This window comes from Neodiprion fabricii, chromosome 2 (assembly GCF_021155785.1).
Source record: "Neodiprion fabricii isolate iyNeoFabr1 chromosome 2, iyNeoFabr1.1, whole genome shotgun sequence".
Classification (NCBI taxonomy): domain Eukaryota; kingdom Metazoa; phylum Arthropoda; class Insecta; order Hymenoptera; family Diprionidae; genus Neodiprion; species Neodiprion fabricii.
The window spans coordinates 32,065,532-32,092,283 of record NC_060240.1 but is presented as its reverse complement, the minus strand read 5'-3'; the positions used below and the strand labels follow the sequence as shown (position 1 = coordinate 32,092,283).

The 26,752-nt window shown below is 39.6% G+C and overlaps 2 protein-coding genes and 1 non-coding gene across 5 annotated transcripts; 2 read left to right on the top strand and 1 right to left on the bottom strand.

Annotated features, from left to right (window-relative positions):
- On the top strand, positions 1-6,079 carry LOC124176009 (la protein homolog). The gene is made up of 7 exons (XM_046556768.1): positions 1-423; positions 651-1,004; positions 2,172-2,314; positions 2,513-2,597; positions 2,703-2,963; positions 3,174-3,315; positions 3,659-6,079. Exons 1-7 carry the CDS (start codon positions 265-267, stop codon positions 3,751-3,753), a joined length of 1,239 nt encoding a protein of 412 aa, XP_046412724.1. The 5' UTR covers positions 1-264; the 3' UTR covers positions 3,754-6,079.
- LOC124177064 lies at positions 3,494-3,575 on the top strand. The gene has a single exon (XR_006869514.1). It is a non-coding gene; the product is annotated as a small nucleolar RNA U6-53/MBII-28 (small nucleolar RNA).
- On the bottom strand, positions 4,349-26,424 carry LOC124176010 (tribbles homolog 2-like). 3 transcript variants are annotated; one of them, XM_046556771.1, is made up of 4 exons: positions 26,287-26,424; positions 18,644-19,773; positions 13,408-13,709; positions 4,349-6,770 (listed from the first exon to the last, which is right to left on the bottom strand). In XM_046556771.1, the coding sequence occupies exons 2-4, from the start codon at positions 19,085-19,087 to the stop codon at positions 6,320-6,322; spliced, it is 1,197 nt and encodes a 398-aa protein (XP_046412727.1). In that variant the 5' UTR covers positions 19,088-19,773; positions 26,287-26,424; the 3' UTR covers positions 4,349-6,319. The 3 variants fall into 3 exon arrangements, with proteins under 3 accessions (XP_046412727.1, XP_046412728.1, XP_046412726.1); XM_046556772.1 differs by lacking the exon at positions 26,287-26,424 and adding an exon at positions 22,872-22,895; XM_046556770.1 differs by lacking the exon at positions 26,287-26,424 and adding an exon at positions 21,363-21,853.
- Positions 26,425-26,752: the final 328 nt, after the last annotated feature.

The window sequence follows — 26,752 nt, the reverse complement described above, 5'->3', positions numbered from 1 at the left end:
AACTCGGCTTCGGCTGAGTTCGGTTTTTCTAGTGTTACTTCGTGGCCGACGCTTACCAACAGTTGTTTCTGGCGTCAGCGTACCGCTAATTCTCATTTCCGTTTTCGCGTTCGAAGCATTCACTAGGTGCTCGGTGCACGTGTTTGTTACTGGTTATTGAAAATAAGCGAAGTGATATTTAACTAAAACTCACGCCTGTTTGTATAAGCCACTTCGAAAAATAGTTCAATACAAAGAAATACGTATTATTGAATCACGCAGAAAATGGAGAACGGTAACGACGTGGCGAAGGCCCAAGAGCAGACCAACGCCACCGTAAGTGAGGTTAAAGATAACCCGGCTAAGGATACTCCGACCGGCGAGCAGAAAACTGGCGATGAACCCAATCCAGAACTTTTGGCTAAAGTCCGAAACCAGATTGAGGTAAGGCCATAACTTTTATTCTCGCAACAGTAAAACGTCGAATTTGCCCTTTACGAAGCCACATTAACCGCCCTTGGCTTCAGTCTCACCTAAACATCCCTATCCTTCACTAACCAAATCTCATTTGAATTGTCATCGTTACAAGTGCTGATGGATGAAGGCTTGTCATAGAGTATGAATTTTTGTAATTGAATTATGCACCATCCTTGAATGTGAATAATTTACAGTTCTACTTTGGCGACGTGAACATGCAGCGGGACAAATTCTTGATAGAACAGTCCAAACTAGATGAGGGTTGGATTCCAATGTCAGTTCTGCTAAAGTTCAAGATGCTAGCATCGATGACCACTGATCTTGAAACTATTATCAAGGCGTTAGCTAGCAGTGAACTAATGGAAGTTTCCGAAGATAAGAAGAAGCTTCGACGCTCTCCTACTCATCCTCTACCAGTTTTTGATGAAGCCTACCGAAAAGCTCAAGAGGAGCGAACTGTGTATGCCAAAGGCTTTCCTCTGAACAACACAAATATTGAGAAACTCAAAATATTTTTCCAGCCTTATGGACCTGTGGAAAACATTGTGGTAAGTACCGAAGTAACGAAATATTACCTGTTCTATTGCAAGTCAATGAAATATCTGAAACTATTGATAAACGCAGATTAGTTGCAGTCAAAATTTATAATCCACACTCAATATTTCATGTATTAGACATACACTAGGAATTTTACATAGAATATTCAATACCTAATATGATTGGTATAATACCAGTGTTGGTCTCAGACATCATTTTCTTACGATTCCAATTATTTTTATTAACGTGTGTTGAGCATTGCGTTACATGACCGATCTAATAGTAAATATATGAGAATTAAGATAATGTTTTAACAAAATTTGCTGTCGAATGATGATGATATTGTGACAGCATATGCCATGAATGGGCCAGGGTTAAATAAATATACAGATTTTTCATTCATTTATCTCGCTGGAAGATGGGCTCTGGGGTTACAGTCTCCAAGTTATTAAATTGTCAAGTCTTGCAATAACGTATTGGTCTTAGCTGACCAGAGCGTACTTCCTAACATCTAAACGCTAGCAATACTACAAAGTTTAATCGAATGTTTTGCAAAAATATGGAATGGATTCTCATAAATACCCTTAAGTAGGTTATGATGCATTGTACTCCAACCACCTAAAGAATCCATTGCATAGACCAGGGCATGACGCCTTAAATCCAAGTGCTATCAAGTAAGAGTAATCAATGTTGTTGATGTCTTTTGCATTTGTGAGGTTTGGATTTGTCTAGGAAGGATCCCACGATTCGATTCTGTAATGCAAAATTTTCGGTTCCAATTATCAGTAGAATGAAGAAACCCCTTTTAATTTTGTTCACCGAAATTTTGACAATTTTGAATAATGCTAGAATTAATCAGTTAACGCACTATACAGTTGTAATTTTGCGATGGAAATTGATTATGCAGAGTTTAGAGTTGCTGTGAGCAGCAGATCAAGAGCGACATTCGAAAAATTCCTCAATTGTTGGCTTTCCGATGCTCTTGACGTCTTTTTTAGCTTCCTTGAGGTCCAATTAATCCAATCAGTTTGTATCGATTCGATCGTAGAAAACAGCATTTTTTGCTCTAGAAATCGGTAAACAGCCAGGATATTAATCTATTCTGAAATTTAAACTTGCCGAACACTAGAATCTTTGATTTCTCATCTGCTTGTTTTGTCATACTGTTATTATTATAGATGCGCAAGTACCAAGACAAGGAGAAAAAACTCCAGTTCAAAGGTTCTATTTTCGTTCAATTCAAAACACTCGAACTTGCGACGAGTTTTATGGAGAAGGAGTCCCTCAAATACGACGATACTGAACTGATAAGAAAATGGTCGTAAGTATATTTTGTTTCTTTCTCTTTTTTCTCAATTCTATATGATTGGATGTCTTACTACTAATTGTATAATGCAATCGTGTTTAGTCGTAAGGACATGGAAATCATTTTTCCTCCGTTCATGAGCCATATCGCCTGATCTATCTTATTGTAGGGATGTAGTATTTGTGGATAATGTTACTTCTTTTTTTTATATAGATCAGACTACTATATAGAAAAAACTAAAGAAAAGGAAGAAAGAAGACTGAAAAAGGCAGAGAAGACTGGCAAAAAAGGAGACAAAGTTTGTATTTTTCTTCAATCAATTAATCTATCTAATCTCCTTGAATAATTGAAATTATGATTCCATGAATAATATTCTACATTTCATACTGTAATTATGTCTTAGGAAGCTGATGAGGCCGAAGGGGAAGAAGACACAGAGGATGGAGAGAAAGAAAAAGTTGAGAAGGGATTGCCCAAGGGGTCTGTGATCCATTTGTCTGGCCTTTCTGAAGAAACCACTCGAGAAGATATCAAGGAACGTCTAGGAGCCTTAGAAGGGAGAGTTGCATTCATAGACTTCAAAAAGGGTGACGTGGAGGGCTGGGCTCGACTCCAGGGTGATGAAGCAGCACTCCCAGTTTTCGAAAAGATGGAAAATGGGAAGGTGAGCGGTATATCTTTTTTGAACACTCAAAAATGCAGATGAGTTTCAGCTCGACAATCCGTGGTATACACTGCGCTACTTTCAGCACAGCAGATACCGTAACGATATGAAATATAAATGTCACACAAATAGCGTTTATCAGTTTTTCTGACGTATCCGAAGTTTATAATTCGAAATATATTAACTGGAATATTGCTCTGTACTTTATAGCTTCTAATCAGCGGCAAAGAAGTAACTTGCAGGATTTTGGAAGGCGAAGAAGAGGACAAATACTTAGCAAAAGCCAAAGAGGAGATGGCAAATCTCCGACAGAAATATGACCACAAAGGAAAACGTGGCGGCCGAAGAGGCGGTGAGCAAATTATCATTCTTCGTTTTCTAGAAAATTTAGAGCCTTGGATGTTTATACACAACGTGAATCAGTCATGTATTTCGCCAATAAATTTCAGTTACTAACCTATTTCAATTGAGAAAAATCAAGTCACCCTTCAGGCAGTATAAGTGATTACGTACTATCGAAATTCAAGTAGTTTAAATGATGACTAGCCATGCTAATACTGAGAGATCTTCAGGATCTCGCTGAGTTGAAATTTTCTAAACGCACTGATGGAAACTACTATTTGAAGTGAGGCTCTTTACCTTACTCGATTACTGGGATACAGCTCAATAATGCGTTACGTATTTTTCATTTTCAGGCCGAGGCGGATACAGAGGTGGACGCAAAAGGAGAAACAGCCCAAATCGAGATAAGCAACAGCCTCCAGCAAAGAAGGTCGCAGCGGCCGAGTAACTGACTCTCATACAACAGGCAAGTTAACACCGTCGTTAGAGAGGAGTCGTGAATCATATAAATATCTATATATAATATATTATATATAAATATAAAATATACTACATTACAACAATGTAATAACTTCATTGGCGATGTATAGTATTTTTTCAATTCTCGAGACACCTTCAAATAATTTGAAGACAAAAATATTACTGAAGACTGCATTCATTTGAGTTTATTGTGGCGAATATGACCGCAGCGTTTGTCATTCTGCTTCCTTCCTTTGTTTATTATGTATCGTTCATAATATATTAGGATAATGTATTAATTTAACAGAATGTAATTAAAAGTTGGCTTATATTTCTTATACATGAACTGCACAGTTACTTATTATTGACCTACTTCTCTTGCAACGAAATCCCGGTGAGGTTTGATCTAGTTTGAACCAGGTATGTACATGTGCCCGGTTTTCGGCATGAAGGTTTAGTATTTTGACTCCCCTCCGCGATCATCATTCCAGAAAGCACACGCACGCGCACCCCCCTTCCCCCCCTCCAGTGGTATGGCGGAAATTAGAGATTAAAATAAATTATTTCAAATTCTCCGCTGTCAGTTTACATTCAAAAGACTTTGTATTTGCTTGTATGTACAGGATTTGATAATTAGCCTACCTAATTATACGTAGGACTTATTCGATTGACGTATTATTTACATGATCGCGTTAGTATATTCGTCGTATATAATTATAATCTATATTCATATGTATAGGAACACGCTTGGTGCAACTACCCGGCGAAAAAAGCAGTTACTTAAGAAATAGGGGGAAAACAACGTGTAATATTCGGAACTTCAATACCAAATTATAAACGCATAGGTGCATATGCAAGTTCGTATTTATCGCGTCATTACAATTTACGTCGGAGACTAAATGATATCAACAAAATGTCGCAGGTACAAAAACGGCCTATACAACCATCCAAATTGCGACTTTTGAATAGCTCGACATCAATTTTCAGAAACATCTCTCATAAGTGGAAGAAAGACAGCGATTTTAGCTTCGTACAATTCACCCTACTACAGAATTATTTAACTGCATTTACTCACAAAATAATATTAAAATTAACAATCACAATTACAATTTCCCACCTATGCCTTTATAATCAGTGATATATTTATTAGTATGTGGTATACATATACTATAGGCTGTCGGCAGTTTCTTTAATTTCTGTAACCTACCAATTTGGTTTTCGAATATTTCAGTTAAGAAAAACAGTATTTAAATTCTGTAGATAATAGACATTGCGACACCCTGTATATGTGTGCGATCTCTTATAATATAAATTTCTTAACTCTGTTATCTTTTGGACAGCATGTATAAAATCCGCAGTAATATCAACGAGCTATGAGCCTGGAATTTACCAAAAATAATTCCAGGGTTTCATTTTTCACGTGCAACGAATTTCTGCGCATATGAGATGATGAACAAAAAATGCAATATTCCAAGGAAACTAGCACAAAGTGCCATAAGTGTATCAAAACAATACTCATGATGTTCATTTATAAATATTATTGACCAAAAGAAATCGAAAACTATCAGATTTAACACATGTTCTATGTTCTTTAATAAACGTCTGTAAACGACTCAACGTTGACGAGTTGAACAGCGCTGAAAATTGTCCAAAATTACTCGTATAGAAAACAAGTATCATTTATGACGGCGAATGAATTCCCTGGCAAATTTTTACATTCGTAAACGCAACGTATCATACTTGAATACAGACTATACAAACTAATAAAATAAATAAGAATTCAATATTTCCAGCGCACTTTATAAAATACGCACACAATGAATGCAACCATAATAATCATTCTCTCCATTATTTTCATACAGTCTAACAACGTTCTTAAAACCTCCCACGTACTTTCAAAATAAGAACAGTGCTCACATGACCCAATCACAAATGGAAAAAATTACTACCCAATGGCCGAACTAACTAATACTAATTGCAGACAAAGGAGCATTATCAAACAAAAATTTATATAGGAACGTTGTCAGGGTTGCTACATAAATGAGAATTCAAATCTGTTCGCTTTCTCGACTATCAGGTTATTTTTTGTTTATCTAAATCTGACGATTAGTCGAGAATTCAGCCCTAATAAGTCCTAGGAGATCTCAAAAAATGTGGTTAGCTTTGAAAAGTTGTCAGTGAGAGAACGTTAGCGGAATGGTTTTCAATAATGAATATTTTTCCAAAAATGGGCCAAACAGCAAGAATTTTTCAACTTGTAATCGAAATCATTTCATTAAGTTCAATGGAAGGCCTGCTTTTTCCGAAGATCACAATTTCTCGAAAAAAAAACCAGATCATATTAAACAAATCAAATTGAAACGAAACAAACAAACCTAAATCGAAAACTAGATATATATACACACACAACATACGCGCGCGCGTAGGAGTAAATATATATATATATATATATATATATACACACGTGTATTTGTTTTGTTTCAAATTTACCCACAAATTTAAAGAAAAATACATTTGTCCGAAAGATCGCACAGTGGAATATTCTTGCAGTATAATCAGTCTTGAGAGTAATTCGTTGCCGCTTGCGGTACGAGCTGATCGTAGGGTGATCGTGCTGCCGGTTGAGGATAATTCAGAGGTCTTGATAGCCATGGATGTCGGACAACATCTTCTCCGTGCGGACGTTCTGCAGGTTCCTTCCTCAGCAGAGCCTTGACCAGGCACCGAGCCCTCGGACTGAGTCCTTCAGGAACGATGAATTGTCCACGTGATATTTTAGCGAATAAAGAAGCGTGCTCGGCGTCGTTAAAGGGATACCGACCGACGAGCATTGTGTAGAGAAGAACCCCAAGCGACCAAATGTCAGCTGCTTTTCCGGAGTACGCACGTCCGGAGCGTAAAACTTCCGGTGCAACGTACGCCGGACATCCTCTCCGGTCAGCAAGTTTATCATTGTCGTCTTCGACGATCACAGCATCCTCCAAACTTTCCAAACGTAATTTCGTCCTGCAAGCAAAAAATTAACATGATTTTCAGTAACTTCTTCATCACCTGCTTTCTAAGATTCCTTATGCAACTTTAAAGCATTTAAAGTACAGCTTACTAAATACTTCATCAATTTTGAATAGGTACATCCTTTCGGGTTTTATAGTTATCGTCGCGAGTAACCGTCGCTCCAATCAACAAAATTATAGATAATTTTTTTCTCTGTTTCGATTTGTATTATTTCGGAGACAACTTCTCGTACTATTCCCAACAATGCATTTACTATATGAGGAAGTGGAAACGACGAAAATAGTTAATTTTCCCAATTGTAGAAAAACATTCATCAATGATGAAATGTGTAACAGGATTTAGTATGGTTGCAGATAATTTTCACACCACTATCCAGTTGACAACAACATACATTAACAAAATATTGTGAAATAATTTCTCAGTTCAGTTTATGTTAAAAGTAGTTTCATAGTATCATGTAATTTCGTTACAATAATTATATTGAATGATTTTCTAACAAAAAAACCGTAATATGTTTCCTTCATAAATTCAAGATTTCAATCATTTTACAACCAAATATTAACGTCCTTATGTATTTCACTGTATATTCCGTTGTTGGTATTGTTTTTTTTTTCAGAAAATTATTAGATCACAGTGAAAGGACAAAAAAATATAAAATATTAAATGTTCTAAATATTTTTCATCCTTGAGATATCGATCGCAAATTACAAAGGAATCGAATAACTAAATCTTTAAAACGCTTACTTATTGTAAAAAGCATTCATACGTTTCTTTAATACTCGTTTGCTTAAAAACAGTAAACATTTTATTCTGCGTGAAAAGATAAAAAATAATATCCCGTATACGTATAGTATATAGGTACCTATATTACGATATATAATTCTGTTTTCGAAGTGGCACAAACGGTATTCGTAGCGGTCGTTTCACTTCAAGTGCTGCCGTTGATGCTGCTACTGCTGCTGCTCGAGTTTTGGACATGCGTGATATGGTATGAAATAGTTTAAAGTAGATACAATTTGAATATTAAATATAAAAAATGAAATTTTCTGCCGGTCACCGTCTCTGAATGATAACGTATGAAATTTGAATTGAAACGTTATTTCCTGCGTGACGTGTTGGAAATAAAAAAAAAATTTCCTCGGTCCTCGAAACTTTTTCGTTCGTTACCAGACGTCGAATTAGTATAAAACTGATTTTTCCTTCTGTTGCTCGTCGATCGAAAAACAGTGTTAAAAAAAAACAGCTGTTAACTTTATAAATCATTCACATATATGGTACATAAATATACGTATGTTGTACACCTTCGCTGGCGTATTTCACCGACGTTGGTTTAAGAAACCCGTTACCAACTTGTGTGTGAGATACATGATTATTTAGCAAGAGCATCAATTGGGACATCGGCATAACATTCTGTTGGTAAATCGCTGCCGCGGTTGAGTACAGTATACGTATAGTATATGAATGAAGCAACTAGCAGCAGCGTGTAACAGATAGAACGAAAGAGAGAAAGAGATGAACGAGAGATGGAAAGAAAGAGAGAGAGAGAGAGAGAGAAAGAGGAGAAAGAGATCGCAGAGGCGCCGATCAACGACACACAACGCGGAAGTTCGATATAACGCGCGTATCACAAGCATGCGGATGTATAATAATATGTCTACAGGGCAGGTATTAATAAGTGAACATATTTGACGGAGAATGATGCAGGATTTTAATAAAGTTGAAAAATCAACAATCCGTCGTATCGATGTGTAACATTACAGAATTTTTAATTCAGCCGTAATTTACACTCGAGTTTATATATTAATTATTCAACGTTCTTAAAAACTGTTTGATTGATTCTACCCGTGACTTATTGACCAACAGTAGCGTATACGTATCTAAAACTAGACTTGTTAACAGAGGATTTCATAGAGAATGTATATATAACACATATGTAGGTTACGTATTTTGTTGTCGTAAGAATATCGCTATAGCCGGCTTTACATATTTACATATAGGTACATGCATCGAAATGTTTTCCGTTGCGATACTTTTTCGTTTCACATGGTTGGTGGTATCTTTCACCGCGCGTAAGTCGACGCATAATCTCGACTTTTTAGTCATTTCCGCATATGGAAGTGTGCCCAAGTAATACATAGATATACGTATACGTATACTAATAAAGGACTTGAGAAATAAATCGAAAAAATTCCGAGAAAGCTATAGAAAGTACGACAGGGTCGTCGGTTCATCAGTCGAACCAGTCAGTTAGTTAGTTAGTTATTTAGTTAGTTAGTCAGTCAGTCAGTCAGTCAATGCCCTCTGCAGTAAGATCGTCAATGTTTCATCACCCGGTTTATAAAGTACCTACACACAGGCAGGTATAACGCAGGCTTGTATCGTTAACGATATTCATATTCGGTATTCATCCCGTCGGGTAAGCGGGGTTCTCGGATTGTAAATATGCCTACAAGACGGGACAACGATTCGAGAGAAATCTAGATATTTATAAATTCGAATTCCTATTCTTCCAGAAATTTTCTCACGTCAAACAATATTGCATTCGCATAGCAACCGCGCGATAATGTTCGGAGAAAGGTAAAAAGAAATTAAAGAATCGATAGGAAGCTTAATAGCACGGTGACTTTGGTTTAACCATCCAGGATGATTTATGAAAATCGATTATAGCACACTTGTCATGACTTACATTATTGTAAGACGGACGAAAAATGTTCGTCGATCCGATCCAATAATAGTCGTAAATTTCGAAATAACGAATAAAGAGAATATAATACCGTTATACTGTGGAAATTATTAAACTATCGACACAATGTGGTTTCATATTTTTCGATAATGAATCAATTCGAATTTTATACGCACACCTGGGACTTGCTCAATAATGAAATTTGGAAAAAATGATTTAAAAAAGTGTCAAGAGTATCGCGTATTGATTTCGGCAAAAGATTAGGATTATTCTAAAGAACACAAAATGATCCAATTACAGACTGATTCGCGTGAGATGCGGTAATTCGTTGTGAAATTATCAATATTCCCATGACGAATCGTTGTTTCAAGTTACTTACATTGTATAAATACGTTACACTTGTGTCGAAATATGCGGACAAGTAATTGAAACGGTGAAAAATGAATCACGCTGTAGATATAATATCCTTGCGAATACCATTATAAAAGCTGCTTTCTTCGCAAACTTTCACCGGCGCGCGGTATATACCGATGCCCCGCGTATACTTATCGTCATCACGTCGTCGTCGTCGTGACTTGGGAGAGAGAGTTCAAGAACCTTAAGATACACATTGCGTTCCTTTTAATTCCGTGCATCCTATACCTATACACGCATACAAAATACCTGCGTATACACATTAATTATATTACACATTATACCTACGTAATATAACGATAAGCTGGTTTGCAACGTGCATGGGACTCGGTTCTCGTGAGTGTATTTGTGATGTGTAATACGCGGAATTGCCGCAAAACTCGGCCGCGCGTTTTAAACCTACATGTTTATAATAGAGATAAGGTACCGGTAGAACGTAGCGAATTTCGGACTACCCGTAACCGGTCACACCTACTTGTAGTAGTACAAAGTGTAACATTAACGTCCGTCGACTGACCGGGATTGCGAAATAGTTGAAATTCGTTCAACGTTACAGTTCTATGCCAGCAACACTATAGGTACAATCATCCTACAACTTGTACACGTATACACGGCTGCGCGTTGTACGTTGGCATTTATCACCGTATAACTATTGCTATATATATATACCCAAGATAAGACGATCGGACTCCCGACGAGGTATTTCTTGCTTTCATCTTGCAGTATATTGTATACATATTACACCTTATTACAGGGCGATGTGATATCAAGATCGGGAACGAACGATTTCATATCTTTAAACCGTAGTTACAAATGTTTTCATTACTCTTCATCTGGTTACTCACACACACGGCTATCCTTGTAACAAACTTTCGAGCATGATTAAAGCGACGGATTAGAAACAATCTGGGATCTTTTCATGTTATACACACGCTCCGAAGGGCGATAACAAAATCGCCATAATCCACGTCCACTCAAATTTTTCAGTCAAATTCAAGCCGAATCGCTCCTTTGACGTTTCAACTAGGTAGGTATATTTTATTTTCCGCGACTACAGCTTCCAGTCTAAATAGATATACGTATACGGTACTATACCAGTATAGAAACGAAAAATCATTAGGGTAAATACTTAATTTGTCACGCCGAAGATGCGTGAGCGATAAGTGGTCAAAGTTGTAAATGTAACTTGCGTGTATCGCGTATATCAGGTGGGCATAGGTGTGCAAGTAAAACGTAGAAATCATTATACCTCGTCGTATAATCGGGGTCAAATAAATTATGCCCCCGATTCACCGCCCCGCGGGTATTATAGTGACCAAATTTCTATACCGTGTCCTATTTACCCATTCAACTTGGGGACAGATAAAAAATTATGTGGGAGAGGATTCGGTGATACGTACTTCGTTCGGTAGATCATCAAATTTACATACGCATACGTACAACAGGAACTGCATGATTAGATTTAGGTGTGTATCAAGCTTATACCGTTTTCCTCAGTGACAATCTTTTAATCATCCAATTCATCGTTACCTGCAGGCGGAAAACATGAATTTCCTGCAACCGCGTTGCGCATGTTATACACGAGAAGAGACAGAATAATTGGAGAGATGTGGCTATCGCAGCGTGCGTGATAGAATATTTCCCGAATAAACAATACCTCGCGAGGGAGGAACTTTGACCGATATTCAATTACGTGTACGCGGGCGAATGCGTGATTTCGAATAAAAAGCAACCGCAGCAACGAGCAAGAACCGACAAACAGCGTTGTTAAAACGCGTTGCACCGCACGCGAGGATTAAACGCGCGTCCGGCGCTTCAAGAGTTTCCTAATTATGCGAGAGTTTCAAAACTCGCCGACTTACGTCAGTATGATACATAGTCGACGAACCAATATACGAATACGCCTGCATATGCGTACACGGTGTATGGGATGAATGCACAGTGTGTATATGTGTATACACCACATGTGACACGCGTGTGCTTTTCAATACATATAACTTGCGACATCTCGCGCGACGAGAGATCACGTCGGGCAAGCGAACGAGAGAACAAACGAAAAGAACGTCGCCGCTGCCTAGCGAGAAAAGCGTGCAACGTATATAATATCAGAGAGCGTTAGCGCGTATATTGATAAGCCTGTCGCAACGGAAAAATGTACGGCATCGCGTTACGGAATTTTTGAAATTCAAGCCGTAAGATGTCTTTTAAGAAAATTGAATTCGGATAACCTATAAAAAGAATATCGTTATAAGGCTATTACAATTAACTAGAGCGAGCATTCGGGAAGGATTATAGTCACTTTGAATCCGTGTATAGCGGAGAGTTCCAATTCTGATTCGAACAAAGAACGTGACGAACATGAGATTCGCGTCTCACGGTCAACCACCTGTAAATACTAACGTACAGTTACATATTTGTTTATAAAATACAAAACAAGCATTTCGAGATCGATGCAAATAAAACAAACGAAATAACAAATAGATCAAGACGAAGGTTGGTTGTGTGTAAGTAATATTGAGAATATACGTACATGGGTGGATATTGGAATAAACGGAAATATGCGGAGAAAAAACACGGTATTTATAGAAATTTCTTTGAAAACGGGATGAAGAATGCAATGAAATTTTATCGCGAAGCGGTGACAGGTAATTTTGCAATCCGCACAATATGTAATCACGTGAAATCAACAAGTCTAATATAAACTGAACACCAGAAATCGGTTGAAATCATTCCAAGTCATGAAGTCATTGGTTGCCAAAACCGGCGGTATGCGAGAGAACCGGAACGACTGCGCGAGATGCGAATCGACACAATGAGGAGATGACTTGAATAGGAATACAAAAAAAAAAAAAGAAGAAGAACCTATTACAAAAATAAAAAGGAATCAATTGTTTGAAAATTCGCAAATTAAGAGGTACGCGCAGATCGAACGGTGCAGTGGTTGCAAAATCTGTCCACATTATTACATAAATGTAAAAGGGGGGTAAAGTATATTCGCTTCTTTCGTTGGCGTTCCCTTGCGGTAGAACCAATATCTATATATATACATATTACAATCCATCCATTAAACACGCATGCACACAAGTTTGTCGTCGTTTTACAGTGTGAGAACGGAATGCGAGCGAGTCTCTGGTGCAGTGGATGCTGATTTGCCAACACCGGCAACGACGGCAGCAGCAGCAGCAGCAGCAGCAAGAGCTACAGATATAGTAGGTAGAAGGTAGGTAGGTAGGTAGGTAGGTAGGTACAGACTTGAAACGCCTCTGGCGCAAAGCGACGAAATGCACACTGCAGCAGTGCAGACGTGGATATATCGGGGTCCGAACGTTACCGCGAATGGTTGCAGTAGAGCACAATGACATTACGATTCCACCGAAAGACGTACGAGTTGACAAAATCGACGAGCTGCATTTTCCTGCCGGATTCCTAACAATCGATCTACCAAATTAGACGCCGCAGAGTGACCTGCCTATCCATACATACGGGTAATAATATCGGTGATGATCACGTTTCACGTGAACGCGTTCGTACCTTGCTTCGTCGGCGAATACGAATTTCCGTAATTTCAGATCCCGTAAAACGACGCCGTTCTCGTGACAGGTTGAAACGGCCTTGGCAGCCTGTCTGAAGAGACGACGAGCCTCGGGCTCCCGCAGTCGTCTACGGGCTCTTACGTAGGCGTGAAGATCGCCGTGGTGTCCCTCGAGGAGAAGGTACCGTCGTCCACCAGGCGCGTCGACGACTCCAGCAATTCCACTCGCCGCCCCGGTTCCGTCGAGACGAAGATGCGCCTCGAGAAGGGCCTGACCTCCCTTGTCGCCGACAGTCAATGCCTGTAATAAGATAAGAAACCGATTGGTGACGACGCTTTGGAATGGTGATGATGATGATGATGATGATGATGAGGAAATCCAATTTTAACTCTGTACAGAGACGACGCGTGCCATTGCGTTATACTGATATACATATACATATATATAAATTAATTTTTTTTGTTTTTTTTTTTTCAAAATTTCACGATCGTACGATGTGTTATAACGATGTCATCGTTAAGTTCGTACGTATTACCTAACACGGTGTATAACAGTAGTGGTCGTTAATCGATTGTATATTGTACGAAAAACGTTTTATTTTCAATATTGCGACAACGTGCGAATCAGCCCCGTCAGCATTTTACGGGTTACAAACTTGGCTACATCCTTTCATCTTTACTTAACAATACATATATCTATCTTTTTACGCTTTACGCACTCTTATCTGTGCGGTGGGAAATTTTCTCATTCATCTTACGTAAGCGATCGTATATTAACCATATTGAGGAAAAAAATAAGACCATTTCTATAGACCATATTTCTAAACTTGTTCGGTTAAAATTTGGTCAATTGTGACCCTTTTGTATTGCACTATATATTGTACAGAGCTTGGGTTCATTTATACATACATAAATAAACGAATAGAACTGGTAACTTGAATTACTGTGCTGTTAAACTTGACTCCATGTAAAACGTCTAGTTATAAAATAATTCATGATGTACGATAATGATTGTATTGAACTGAAATATTTTTATCAAAATATATACGCATAGTTATATTTTGATGCTCATCGCTACACTTGTTATTCGTACACGATTCCTCATTTCCTTGTCACGCGATTTTAAAATCCTTAGAGTATTTTTTGGCAGGTATATCAAAAGTGCATGTGCAGCCTTGTGCATTGCGTGTAGTTTTTTTTTCTTGTTTTTTATTTTTCCTCCAACGTTCCATCCATACCATTGACTAACGGAATTTTTAATATCCTTAATATCTTCATAATTATTTTTTAATTTTTGTCCTCTACGTAATCAATTCTCATAATGGGAGAGTGATATTGTTATTAGGCCGAGTTCGAGACGAGGTGGGTAGATAGGTGAGTATAGATGTATAACATACATGTATATAATCGAAGCGCGACTCTATACCATATCTTGCTGCAGCTTGGTCAATTCTTGCCCAATTGTTAACGAGCGTGCAGCAACCGTTGCCCGAAGGCGATGTAGAAAGAGGACTTTTATAAGATAATAGCCTATGCCTCACAAACTCTGCTGTGTACCCAGAGAGCTGTACCATACGTAAAATACGCAGCGGTATAAATCCGTACCAACGTGATGCAACGTGTGCCTCGTATATAGTCCGTCACATGTGTACATGTGCACATACATCAGGAATGCATGCAGAAACGAAATTGCGGACGTGATGAAAAGAAAGGTTTAAACGGGAAAAAAATTCCTTATTTCCAATTACATGTGAAAGAAAAGGTAGATATCGATAAAAGAAAAAAGAAGAAACAGGAACTGGAACAAGAAAAAAAATATTACAACCGTATAATAAATCAGAATACGAACTCGCGTTCGAAGTTCAATTTATAAGCGTATCCGAACAATGAAACTGTAGCTACATTCACGCGGAATGAACGTGTAACGACACTTATGTACGATGTGAGTCAAACACGATTGACGGGAATTCGGGGATCGCAATCAAGCAGATGACGACAGTCGGTAAAATAATGGTCACGTCATCGACCGCGTCATGCACGTTGTAAGAATGCGATGGCGCATTGTTTACTGCAACCTTAATCATACAAGCACCTAAAACTGCAAGACTGTGTGCATACGTACACGTGCATACTCTATGTACCACGTTTTCTATCAAATTTCAATAAACAACTGTGTGTACCTACATTGAGATAAACTATGTATGGTACATATATATATACATATACATATTGATGACCTCATCTTCTCTTTCGTGCATTGTTTCGCTGATTTCGAATGATAAAAAGAAAAAACAAAAAAGCTACACCTTCAAAATTTTTCTTATATCACATCTGAATCAATGTGTATAATAGAGGCAATTGTACCACACTATGTGTGTGTTACACAATGTGCGCACCAGAAGTCTTTCTTCATGACTGATAGCTGCGCGCGTACAAACATCCGTACACGCTAAAGAACCGTACGAAAATGACATTGAAATCATTTCTAATCACTGCGGTCGTTTGATCGTTATATTTGATAAGAATTGCAGGCTATCAAATCGATAAAAATTCTCAATATCGTTTCAGTTGACACGTTTCGACGGTGTAAAGACCAATGCAATGAAAATACATGAAACTCCACACAAGTTATAGCTAGTGATGTCAACAACAATAACATTAATAATAATAATAATATCAGTAACATCATCAACAGCCATATTACAAAAAGACTACCGTGCCTACAGATTGAAACGAATTATTGCCAATTTTTGTTTCCATCCCTTCATTTACGCGCTCGAGTTTTCGCACCGTGCAAACGAATCTAACAGCTACAGGATTTACGTTTCATGTTTTTTCTACCAACATATTATTATTGCGTTGTGTTTCAATGAACGGGCACCATCGGGTTTAGAAGGAAGTATATAACTCGCATTGTGCACAGCCCTGAGACACTTAAGGGCACAAAGAAGGGGTGGGAGAGAGAGACAGACATTCGGGCTATTCGGCCTAGGAGATATTACATTATACATGCATATTATATATACGTGTACACAGAGGAATTTAATTCGCGGAATGTGCCACTCCTGTCGGTTTCAGCAGCGGAGTTTAATAATTGTTAGATCACCTAGTAACATGACGCTATATATGTGCCTATGTACAGGCGATAAATACGTTGTGCAAATTGCGATATATATATATGCCTACATATCTATGCATGTCCTCATGTGTAATATACACATCCAACAGAGGTGATGAAGAAACAAGAGCTGGCGACACACGCGCGTTATAATTGAAAATTTCATAACAACGAGGTGATAAGTTGCAATCGCTTGTCGTATGTGAGTAGGATATGTACACAATACGTTATTTGCATTTTTGACAGTTGGATTTTTTTCCTCTTTATTCCTTGTACCTTATTACCCTAATATTTCATTTTACATACCTAGTGTGGACTTGTATAAACAAATCTCAAAGGATTCCAAAAATAGGGATCAAACGTATAGGTATACGTATGTGACGTATAACGTATAATATATTGCAATTCGTCCGATCTCTGCGCTGCATCGATACCTACTGCACAATAATTCTCGCAGAACAATACTCAATATAGTGTGTGCACATTTCGCATTACGTATCTTTGCATACGCATCTGCATACCCGTAATAACAATAACAATGATAATGGTAATCTCGAAGAAGCTAGTCATGCGTCGCGCAATTATCGAGCGATAATGATTTGGCAAGATTCGATTCGATTGATTGTGAACGAAGAAAATTTCAAGACGGAAGTGATTATCGCTCGCTTAGATCGGGAAAATGGTATCGTACTAAATGAGTCGTTACAAGTTATTGCGGAATACGGCGAAATAGACCTTCTTACGCTACGCATACATGTACACACGTACAGACAAAGTAATTAATGAGTCAAGTTCAACCCCGTTAAGAGGAAGGGAAAACGGTTTTTCCATACCGAGCGGCGTACTACACGCACTACGCGTACACACAAGTACACTAGCCGAGAAAAACGATAAGAAAATTTAGTCATTTGATTACACAACTACGTTGATATTACACGTCATGTAGTGTGGTGAGAATACGTTATATTATTCATGGAACCTTGACACAGAGATTTTAGTACTATTGCGAATAACACACATACACGCGTATTAAACTATGATTATTATCTTTCGTACGTTTGTTAAAAATATTCTTTTCACACGTATCACTGCAATTAGAAAGACTCTTGTCAACGTGTGATAAAAGCAAGAGACGCCTCATACTCCTCATGTCATTTATGAATGTGTCGAATTTAGACGCCCGATTATAATAAGCTATGTAAACAAGTTACGCGCTTCTTGAAAAACAGATAATATGTTATTCGTCGTGAATGATATTCGGTTCTTGGCTCAGTTCTTGGCTTTGATCAGGTATCTTGTTTTTTAATTTTCGACGCAACAAAAACCGGTATTTTATTTTTCGTGCATCAAATTTCGCATTGAAATAACTACAACAACGCTTCCGTTCCAAGATGGATGAAAAAAAAAAAAAAAAATCCGACGTGTTTTTTCTTCACTCTAATTCAACGGCAATCATCAACTTCAGTGAAACAATATTTAACAGTTTCGAGTTGTTTGCATTACGACGGAGTATATTCGCAGAGAATAAATCGCGTGCTGGATAGCAATATTTTTCACTTTCTTTCTTACTGTAGGTGCAATTTCAAAGGATTGGAGCACCGACCTTATCTCGACGCGCGTTAAACTCTCGTGACATTTCGTCCAACTTCCTTTTCACATCACATTCGGTTTACGGTGCCGCGCAATAATGAGTAATCGAAATTCAACCGGCAAACACAAGCACGTCCTGCAAACAGCAACACGGAGGATTACGATAAAATCCTCTTGTCATCGCGTTGCAATCTGTTTTTTTCTCTCCTTCTTTCCATTTTGTACGTCGTTATAAATTTTTTACATCGTAATATTCATCCGTAAGAGTGCTGTTCAATTCACATTGCTTTGATTCGATTTTACCGAAGCGATGAAACACGGAGAACAAAGAAAAAAAGCAAAAAACAAAAAAAGCAAAAAAAAAAAACCTTGACGACAACGATTGCAAATGTTGAATGAATGAAGAACCTTGTACGAAAAACCCGGGAGCAAAAGACGCCGCCGGTTGTTAATAACAGGTGTATAGGTACAGGTATATTAGGTGTACAAAGATACAAGGATCTGGCTAGTTGAGATCTCATACTGACCTTGGCAACGAGTTGCTGACCAGTTTTCACGTCGATGCATCGATACAGCGCGCTGCCCTCGGCGGGTCCGACGAGCAAGAACCTTTCCCCCAACAGAGTTGGTCCATGATTTGGCGTCGGGACGGTTTCGCAGCTCGGAAATATCGCCGTCGAAACATTACTGTTCGTCGTCTCTTCGTTCGTCGTTTTTTGCTGTTGCTGTTGCTGTTGTTCCTCTTGCTGCTGTTGCTGCTGCTGCTGTTGCTGCTGCTGTTGTTGTTGCTGTCGTTGCTGCTGCTGCTGCTGCTGCTGCTGTAGCAGCAGTTGCTGTTGCTGCAGATACTGGTGTTGCCGTTGCTGCTGAACGCCAACATCGTGTTGACTACCGTTCGAATTGACGAGAAATTTTCCATTATTCGTTCGCGTCACTTGTAAATGCAACGGATGCTGCCTAGCAACTCTCATATTCGTACTACGATACCGCACGCACCACTATTCCCCACCGATCCTTTGACTATTTATATTGTTTTTCCAATGATTCTGATTGTTATTATTATACTTATTGTTATTACAAAACACTACCTGACTATTATATTTCACGTTTCAAGTTATTTTTATCAAATCTTGTCGAAACTATTACCATTAAAGTTTTCGTTTTATACCGATTGATTGTTGTCACGCTTTATCTTCACCCGGCACAATTTTATATTGTAAAAAAAACTTCATGTGGTCACTTCATCAACGTTTTTTACGTAGTAAGAAAAAGTTTTTTTTTCTTTTCGCTTCACTAATATTATCTTCCGTTTTCTGCCCCACTCAAAATCGTGTTTAATCTTCGTCGAACTGCATATATACACCAATGCGTATGATTAGTTTTCTTTCCTGTTAACTATTTTCAAATTACAATACTAATATACAACTACACGTATGTATCGACAATAATATCACGTTTTATTCTATTTGCATAGTTGATCCGAAACTTGCTAATAGGTTTATATCATTCTTTTATATCCACTTGTTCTTCCTAATCACATTTGCATCATATTAGTCCTTGGTCACAGAGAGAGATCGGCTGCGAGTGTCCGCTTAACACAGTCGGTGATCGCAGATACTCTCGTTTCGCGTGATCTCTTCGAGGTTTCGATTCTCAACTGTAACAAAAAAAGGGAAAAATAGAAAAATTAACGACCGTATTAAAAATCCATGCATCGTAATATTCAAGTATTTTATAAACTCGACGAGTGTGCTTTCTGCTAATGAATGAAAAGTGAAAATTCAATTTTCGTCGTACGATACCAGCCGATTTTAGATTGAGAGAAATTTTGAGGGGCGACGATTAAAAAAAAAATGAAAATAAAAACCGACGAGTTACAAAGCAAATCTTTGAATTTGGCAACACTTATTTCGCATCTGTCGCTGCTTTTATTTTTTTGTGTGTCATGATACGTTAATACGCGCGCAACATTTGCGATATCCACATACGTTCACGCATACTCACACATATGATACGTTTGCGCAAATCGGATTGCAACTTCGGTCGGGTTCGCAGAGTTGCGGAGGAGTTAGGTATGCACGCGTGTAGCGTGGCCAAAGGAGGGGGGCATCCACACACACACACACACACGCACACACACAGTCTAGCCTCCAGGGGCGTGGTAACAGGTCCGGGTGCCCGGTGGCATGCGAGTGATCTGAGCATAGGCGACACACGCGCGCAAGCACGCGTATTTAAAGAATGAACTTATACGAGGATAGGTGGAGGTGGGAGGAGCCGCGGAAAATTGACTGACGCAAGTTTGTGTTCTGGCGCTGTTCCGATCGTCCAACAGACGGCGACGTGGATCTGACGGTATGAGAACGGAGGATTGGGGGGAGGGGGGTTTAAAAGAATAAAAAAAGATAAAGAGAATAAACCTTGACGAAACAACGCGACGAAATTGCAAGAGCCGCGTGTAGGTGGACGGTCGTGAAACGCGGAGCATCGGTTGACGAGAGAGGAACTACACCCAGATATCCTTCGATAAGGTCAAAATGGCGGAGATAAGCCAATAGCGGATCAAAATTGCGAACGATTGTTACTACTGGCTCGAAAAAGATTCGAATCACGGCTGTGGAGAGTAAATGAAAAAATAAAAAAACAAAAAGCTAATCCCCAAAATGTTACTTTTCATTTTGTTCGGTTAGCGGTGGCCGGCGGCTGCTGCACCGGGTAACCGAATGGGAACCTCTATCGATCCGCAACCACTCGCACTCACGCATACACACGCGCACACACACACATGCACGAGTCTCTCTTCGTAGCGCTTACGTGTCAAATACGGTCGAACCGCGACTGGTATAGCAATTACGAATACCCGAGGCCACCCACGATATTATTCGATTCAATTTAAATTCACTACCTCTTGCTCAACGGAAATATTGCCGATCTAAGTTTGAGTAATCAGCAGGATGACGACGATTAGAATTTGAGTAAGAGAGAAGACGAGGAAAGAAGTTGAACCGGAGCGAGAAGGAGAAGAACGTGACGATGACGATGATATCGTCGTGATAACAATAATACACGTCGAATAAGTCTCCTAATAACACTTTGTTCCTTTGTCATGTCTCGTTAGTTTATCAATATTCTTACTCTGTGTTCGCTTTATAGTCCTTTTTACTAGGCGCCGATTAGGCTGGCTGTGTGGTAAGATGATTACTGTGTATAATGTATGCATAGAAGGACGCACACCTTGATTCGTACCTTGTAATTTGTTATCTTTAACCGTTATATCGTAATAATCGCCGTTAGTTCCTGAACGGGGGTACCACGTCCGAAATTGGTATGTTTTTCACCGTCACACAACAATAAATTAAACAGTAAGTAACAAATCTCCGGACAAACCGGTCGAACTTGTTACCAAAGACGCACGGGTGATGGATGTTTATTCTTGATTTTTCTTAGTTTCTTTATTTCCTCGTCGTGTCGTTTGTGTGTTTATTTGTCTTATTTATACTCTCGCACGATCGATCGTTTCCTTGGTAATCTGATTATTTCGTATTTAGAAAAAAAGGAATAATCAAGCTGTCGTTGTTATGCGATGACTAAAATCCCGTGCCTGTTATTATGGACGGACCAACTTGTGGACCGGCCTCCGCTCAGAAACCACAGCAGCAATGGGTTGAAGAAATTCTGTTCAGGCACGCCATTTTGGTGCTTGTAACTCTACGACGTCGAAGCGTAGACTGAAAACGTCGGTGAATTAACCCGAGGGACTCGACGCCCCGCTCCGCCGCCCCCCCGCCGCGCTCAAACATCGCCCTGAAGTATGTACGGGCTGCGCACTGGTCCTACGCGCAGGTGATTCAGCGCGCCTGCGCGCCACGACGAAACGCTTTATACGTGCCGGAACAGCCGTGTCGCCCCGTTTTAACCAAGGCGGGAAGTTAAAATACGACCGAGGCTTCGACGCCGCGCAGCGCAGCGCACCGGCATCGCCTACCTGCGGCAGCCTGCCGTTCATGGCCAACCGACACTATTTTTGCAACGATCTTCGCAATATTCTCCGTTCCCTCCACCGCCGTTCCAGCGCCGCCGTCGATCTTCGTGCATGTGTGTTGTTGCCTACACGGTGGCCGAGAAGAGCGAGACGAGATAAAAGGAATGAAAACAAGCGAGGAATTCCTTCGTTCACGCTCGATTCTCTGTCTCGACTTTTTAACCTAATGCCGTTTGTGTGTTTATATTCCTACGCTTCCAACTTTTCGGGCTACGCTCGTTTTATAATAATGCGGGACTATGACCTTAACCACTTTTTAACTTCATGGACGTCGATTTTTATGAAACTCAAGTACACCGTTTCGTGCTGCACGCTTGTCGAATCTTTGTAGACACTGTTACGAACGAGCGGTTATAAATAATCGAGCACGTTTTCGTATCGAATGTATATAATTCTTGATTTGTACGCGAAAAGATGTTTTTTCTTTTTTGTTTTCATCGTTTCTGTTTCGTGGTCTTATTTCGAACTAGAAATCAAATTTTATTCGCAGGAAACGGAGGGAAAGAAAAACACCACCGAAACATAACAGCTTGGTTTAATAATAACCGAGACAACAATGACGTGTTCTTGAGTTTTATGAAGATCGATGACCGTGAGGTTATATAAAATAATAGCGGAGTGATTGACGCGAAGAGCTTATCGCGTACATACGTATATTGTATGTATAAAACGTAAAATATCTAATTTAGATTTTAGATTCACAAACTTCGTACCTGCACTGACGTACTTTTTATCAATCTTATCCTCGTCCTTCTCCAGAGACAGCAGAGAGTCGATTGAGGGACAAAAACATCAAAGACGCTAATATATAATAGATCGTATGACAATGCATTGCGCCTTATTTCGTACTAATCTATGACTCATCGCAAACTAAATTGGAAACATTGTCCCGTCCTATGGGTAGGAAAAAGGCATTCGCGCATAGATTTCATTGCCTGCCCGTGATAATACAGACAGTTGTATTTATATAAACGATGACAGGTGTCTCTTTCTGTCGAGATGCGTAGAGGAGGCCCCAGGCACACACATGATGCAGCATACCTTTAAAAGCGAGTTTGCAGCATCGACGAGCTCCGACGCGCTGACTAATAATCTTACCTTCGCTTGCACGCAGTAATTAGCGAATGGTGCAATCCTCCTGCAATTCTAATTAGCACCTTGATCTTAAGGAAATGAGGCCGCTGTTAGAACTCTCGAGTTATGTCGTACTACATGTACACGAGTGTATGTGTGTGTACACATAGCGGCGTAACGCCACCGATCTGTGCAGAGCAACATAAAACCGTAAAAGAGGGACACTGTCGTTGATATTGTACTCGTAGTTGACACACTCCGTGTCGTACTTGTACTTACATGTATTAATATTTTATAATGGACACGTATAGCATGAGCCGCAATTCGAGGTCGTATTATTACGCATATCGTGAGCGTATAAAGCATTATTAGATTCTTTTTGGAATTGCAAGCTTCAAATCAGACTGTTGCGGAGTCGAGGGGAACGACAAAAAATATTCACAACAAAGTTCTATTCTCGCATCAATACAGTGTATGAAAAATGTATTTCCGAACCCGTGAAATTTATCCTCAAAGAAAACTTTTCCTCCTCTATTCCGGCATAATACGAGGCTTGTACGAGGAAATAATGAATACATATTATACATGCTGTATAATAGTTTCCTGCAGGAAACCCGAGCAAAGGTAAAAGAACTGGATCTCTCGATTACGAATAATAAGATAAGATAAAAAAAAGAAGCTGTTACCGTTCCCCAAAACACGTCGAGTGTACACACTGCGCGTGTAAACTCCACGCTTATACGCACACACATTTATACACAACGCGCGTTTTTATCAGTAGGTACGTACGTACGTTGGGATTAATACAAGGAGATAAAGTTTGCTTTCGATGCACCGGAAACCGGAAGTTTGTTACCCTTTAGCGATTAGTCCGAAGCAGCGATTGAGCTATTGTAACAGGAATCGGTATAACAGCGTAACGAGCAGCACACTCGAGATATACATCGAGACATCGTATTGCGTGTTAATGCGAAAAAAATTTCGAGCACTTGGGTACGAATGTAGGTGTGCTTAATTACACATATGTGGACACCTATGGCTTGATAAATGTGAAAAGACGCGTAAGTAGCTGACGCGCCTCTGTAGACCGAAATAGAAAATTGCGACAGTCCGCGTCGACGAGAATCGTCTCGATGAGTGCGATACCCGAGAAGTTAAGGTACGCATTCGGTTAGAGCATGTGTTGGGCGAATACGGAGTGTGCGTACGCAGGCTAGGCAGTGGCAATTTCGGTTCCGGAATAACCGAAAAAGCAACCATAACCAACCGATGCCAAAGATTTTACGCCACCGGATGTGACTAATTGCCCTTTTCGAAACCTCGTCCCAAATAGCGTTATGCAATTTTTTTTAAACATTTCTCTACACAATCTTTTCACGTATTCATTTTTTCTAATTTTCATTTCTGGTAAGTATCTACAGCGGGACATTGACCACCAAGGATTACGCCGAGCTTGAAAAAACTTCAGAATTAGTTAGTAATAAATGAAAAAGAAAACTTTCTATCATTCGCGCAGACAATTGCTAGAGGATCTTCGTCTGTTACGGTTGAACTGAAATTTTTCGTAAACGAAGACTGAGAGTACGACCGTCTTTTAGATAATTCGATAATTGCACAAAAAGAACGAAGAACTATCAGCCTGCGTGACATTCGAAAGACAAAACTTGGAACATTAAACAACAGATGGGCGAAGAGTTTACGACGTCATGACGGATATAGAGGTACGTTACTAGGTGGAGGTGGATCACATGTAGGAACATGTGTATAAAACGGACATGTTAATAATAAATGTGGATAATCGCGGTCAAATCGAGAGCAGATACGAAGCGGTAAATATTGATCTCGTGTTCGGTACGAAATTCAAATATAACTATTCTATATTCGTATTACAAAAGTGTGAAAAAATGTTATTTACAAGTTTTGTAAGTAAAACGGCGGAGTGACAGAGGTCTGCAAGATGGTTGTATACACGTACCTCTTACACGCATGTATACGGACAGGATATGCACAGTCGGTTGAAGTCTGACGTGTCGTCTAGCGTTTTCCGAGCTTGAATGACCTCGAACGAGGTTAGCGCGGGTACGATTGTTGCGAAAGAAGCTTGTGGCCTGAGCAATGTACGCATGCTGTGCACACACACACTGCGTTGTACGACCGGCAAGACGGACGTCGTCGAGAGCCGAACGGCGAACCGTCGGCAACCTTCGCAATCCTGCAGTATGGAGGGTCCCTAGCAGTTGAAATTTGTTCCCATTCATCACCTGGTGTTTTATTTATGATCAGTTCGGCGTTTTTGTGACCAAACTTTTCAAATTTTAAGGTAAACAATTCATTAATGGCCACGGAACTTTCCGAGGTCGCCTAATACCGTTAAAGGTATACCGTACACCACGAATTGCCCGGTCAATTCGTTAACATATATTGAACGCACGGACTGCAAAGCTCTTCGGTTTATCGTTCTCCACGGTGTTCAGAAATTTCGCAAGGACATCAAGGGTGCGACGTTAGAGCGATTGCACCGTCGCTCTACTCGTTTTCAAAATCATCGAGCGTTACTCGACGGTGAGTACAAATGCAACAATGCAGCCCGAGAAACTGGCTTCTCCTACGGCTCCGTATCCCGGCGCCGTTCGACACCTGGTGGGCCACAGCTGCAGGCCCTGCAGATTGATACCTGGCTGATAGCTTGAGGCTAAAACCATGCCTTGGCGCCGATCAACGATTCGGGCGAGAAGCGTCTCACGATAAAGCGATGCTATCGACATTTACAACAACATTTGTCAACAATCGCGTGCAGTTGGTCACATACTCGTATCTGTGAAAAGTGACAGAAAAACAAGTTGTATTAGGCAAACCTTTTCGAATTTCGAATTTTCGTTTCTTTCCGCGAATCCCTCAAGTCCTAACGATACATCGTCATGCTACTTGTGGTAGGCGACATCTGACTTCGGACACATGCAGCTCGATTCTGTCACGTTGCTTTTGCTTTTTTCTACGGACCTGTTTTTTTTTTTTTGTTTTCTTCGACTAACTAGGCTGGTGATTTTTACTCACCGGTTTCGGGAAGATCCATTTCCGCTCGTTTCGACTTCCTCTCGGTCCTTTTTCACGTATCGGTTGGCCCGTTGGTCGGCATCCTCTTCCTTATCCGCTTCGCGCTGCTGCTGCTGCTGCTGCTGCAGGCCCTTTCATACTTGGAACTTCCCCAGCTGTTGTACAAGGGACAAACACGGATATAAGCAGGAGTAGTAGACGATAATTGGCTTGCAACGCGTGTAGACAGGATGCGCGCATCCTTTTCGAATCCTGTTTCTTCAATGATGCTAATCAACCCTTGAACGTATCTTGGGCATTTTTGTATGTACAAATTAAAAAGCAAAATCAAACAACAATCATTTTGAAAGTAGAATCAATAAGCAACCAATCATGAGGAAATATATTTTCCTCTAGAAGCTAAGTGTTTCATTCGACATATATCTCGATTCTGCACACTAAAGTAAGAGAGATTTTACGAAATCTT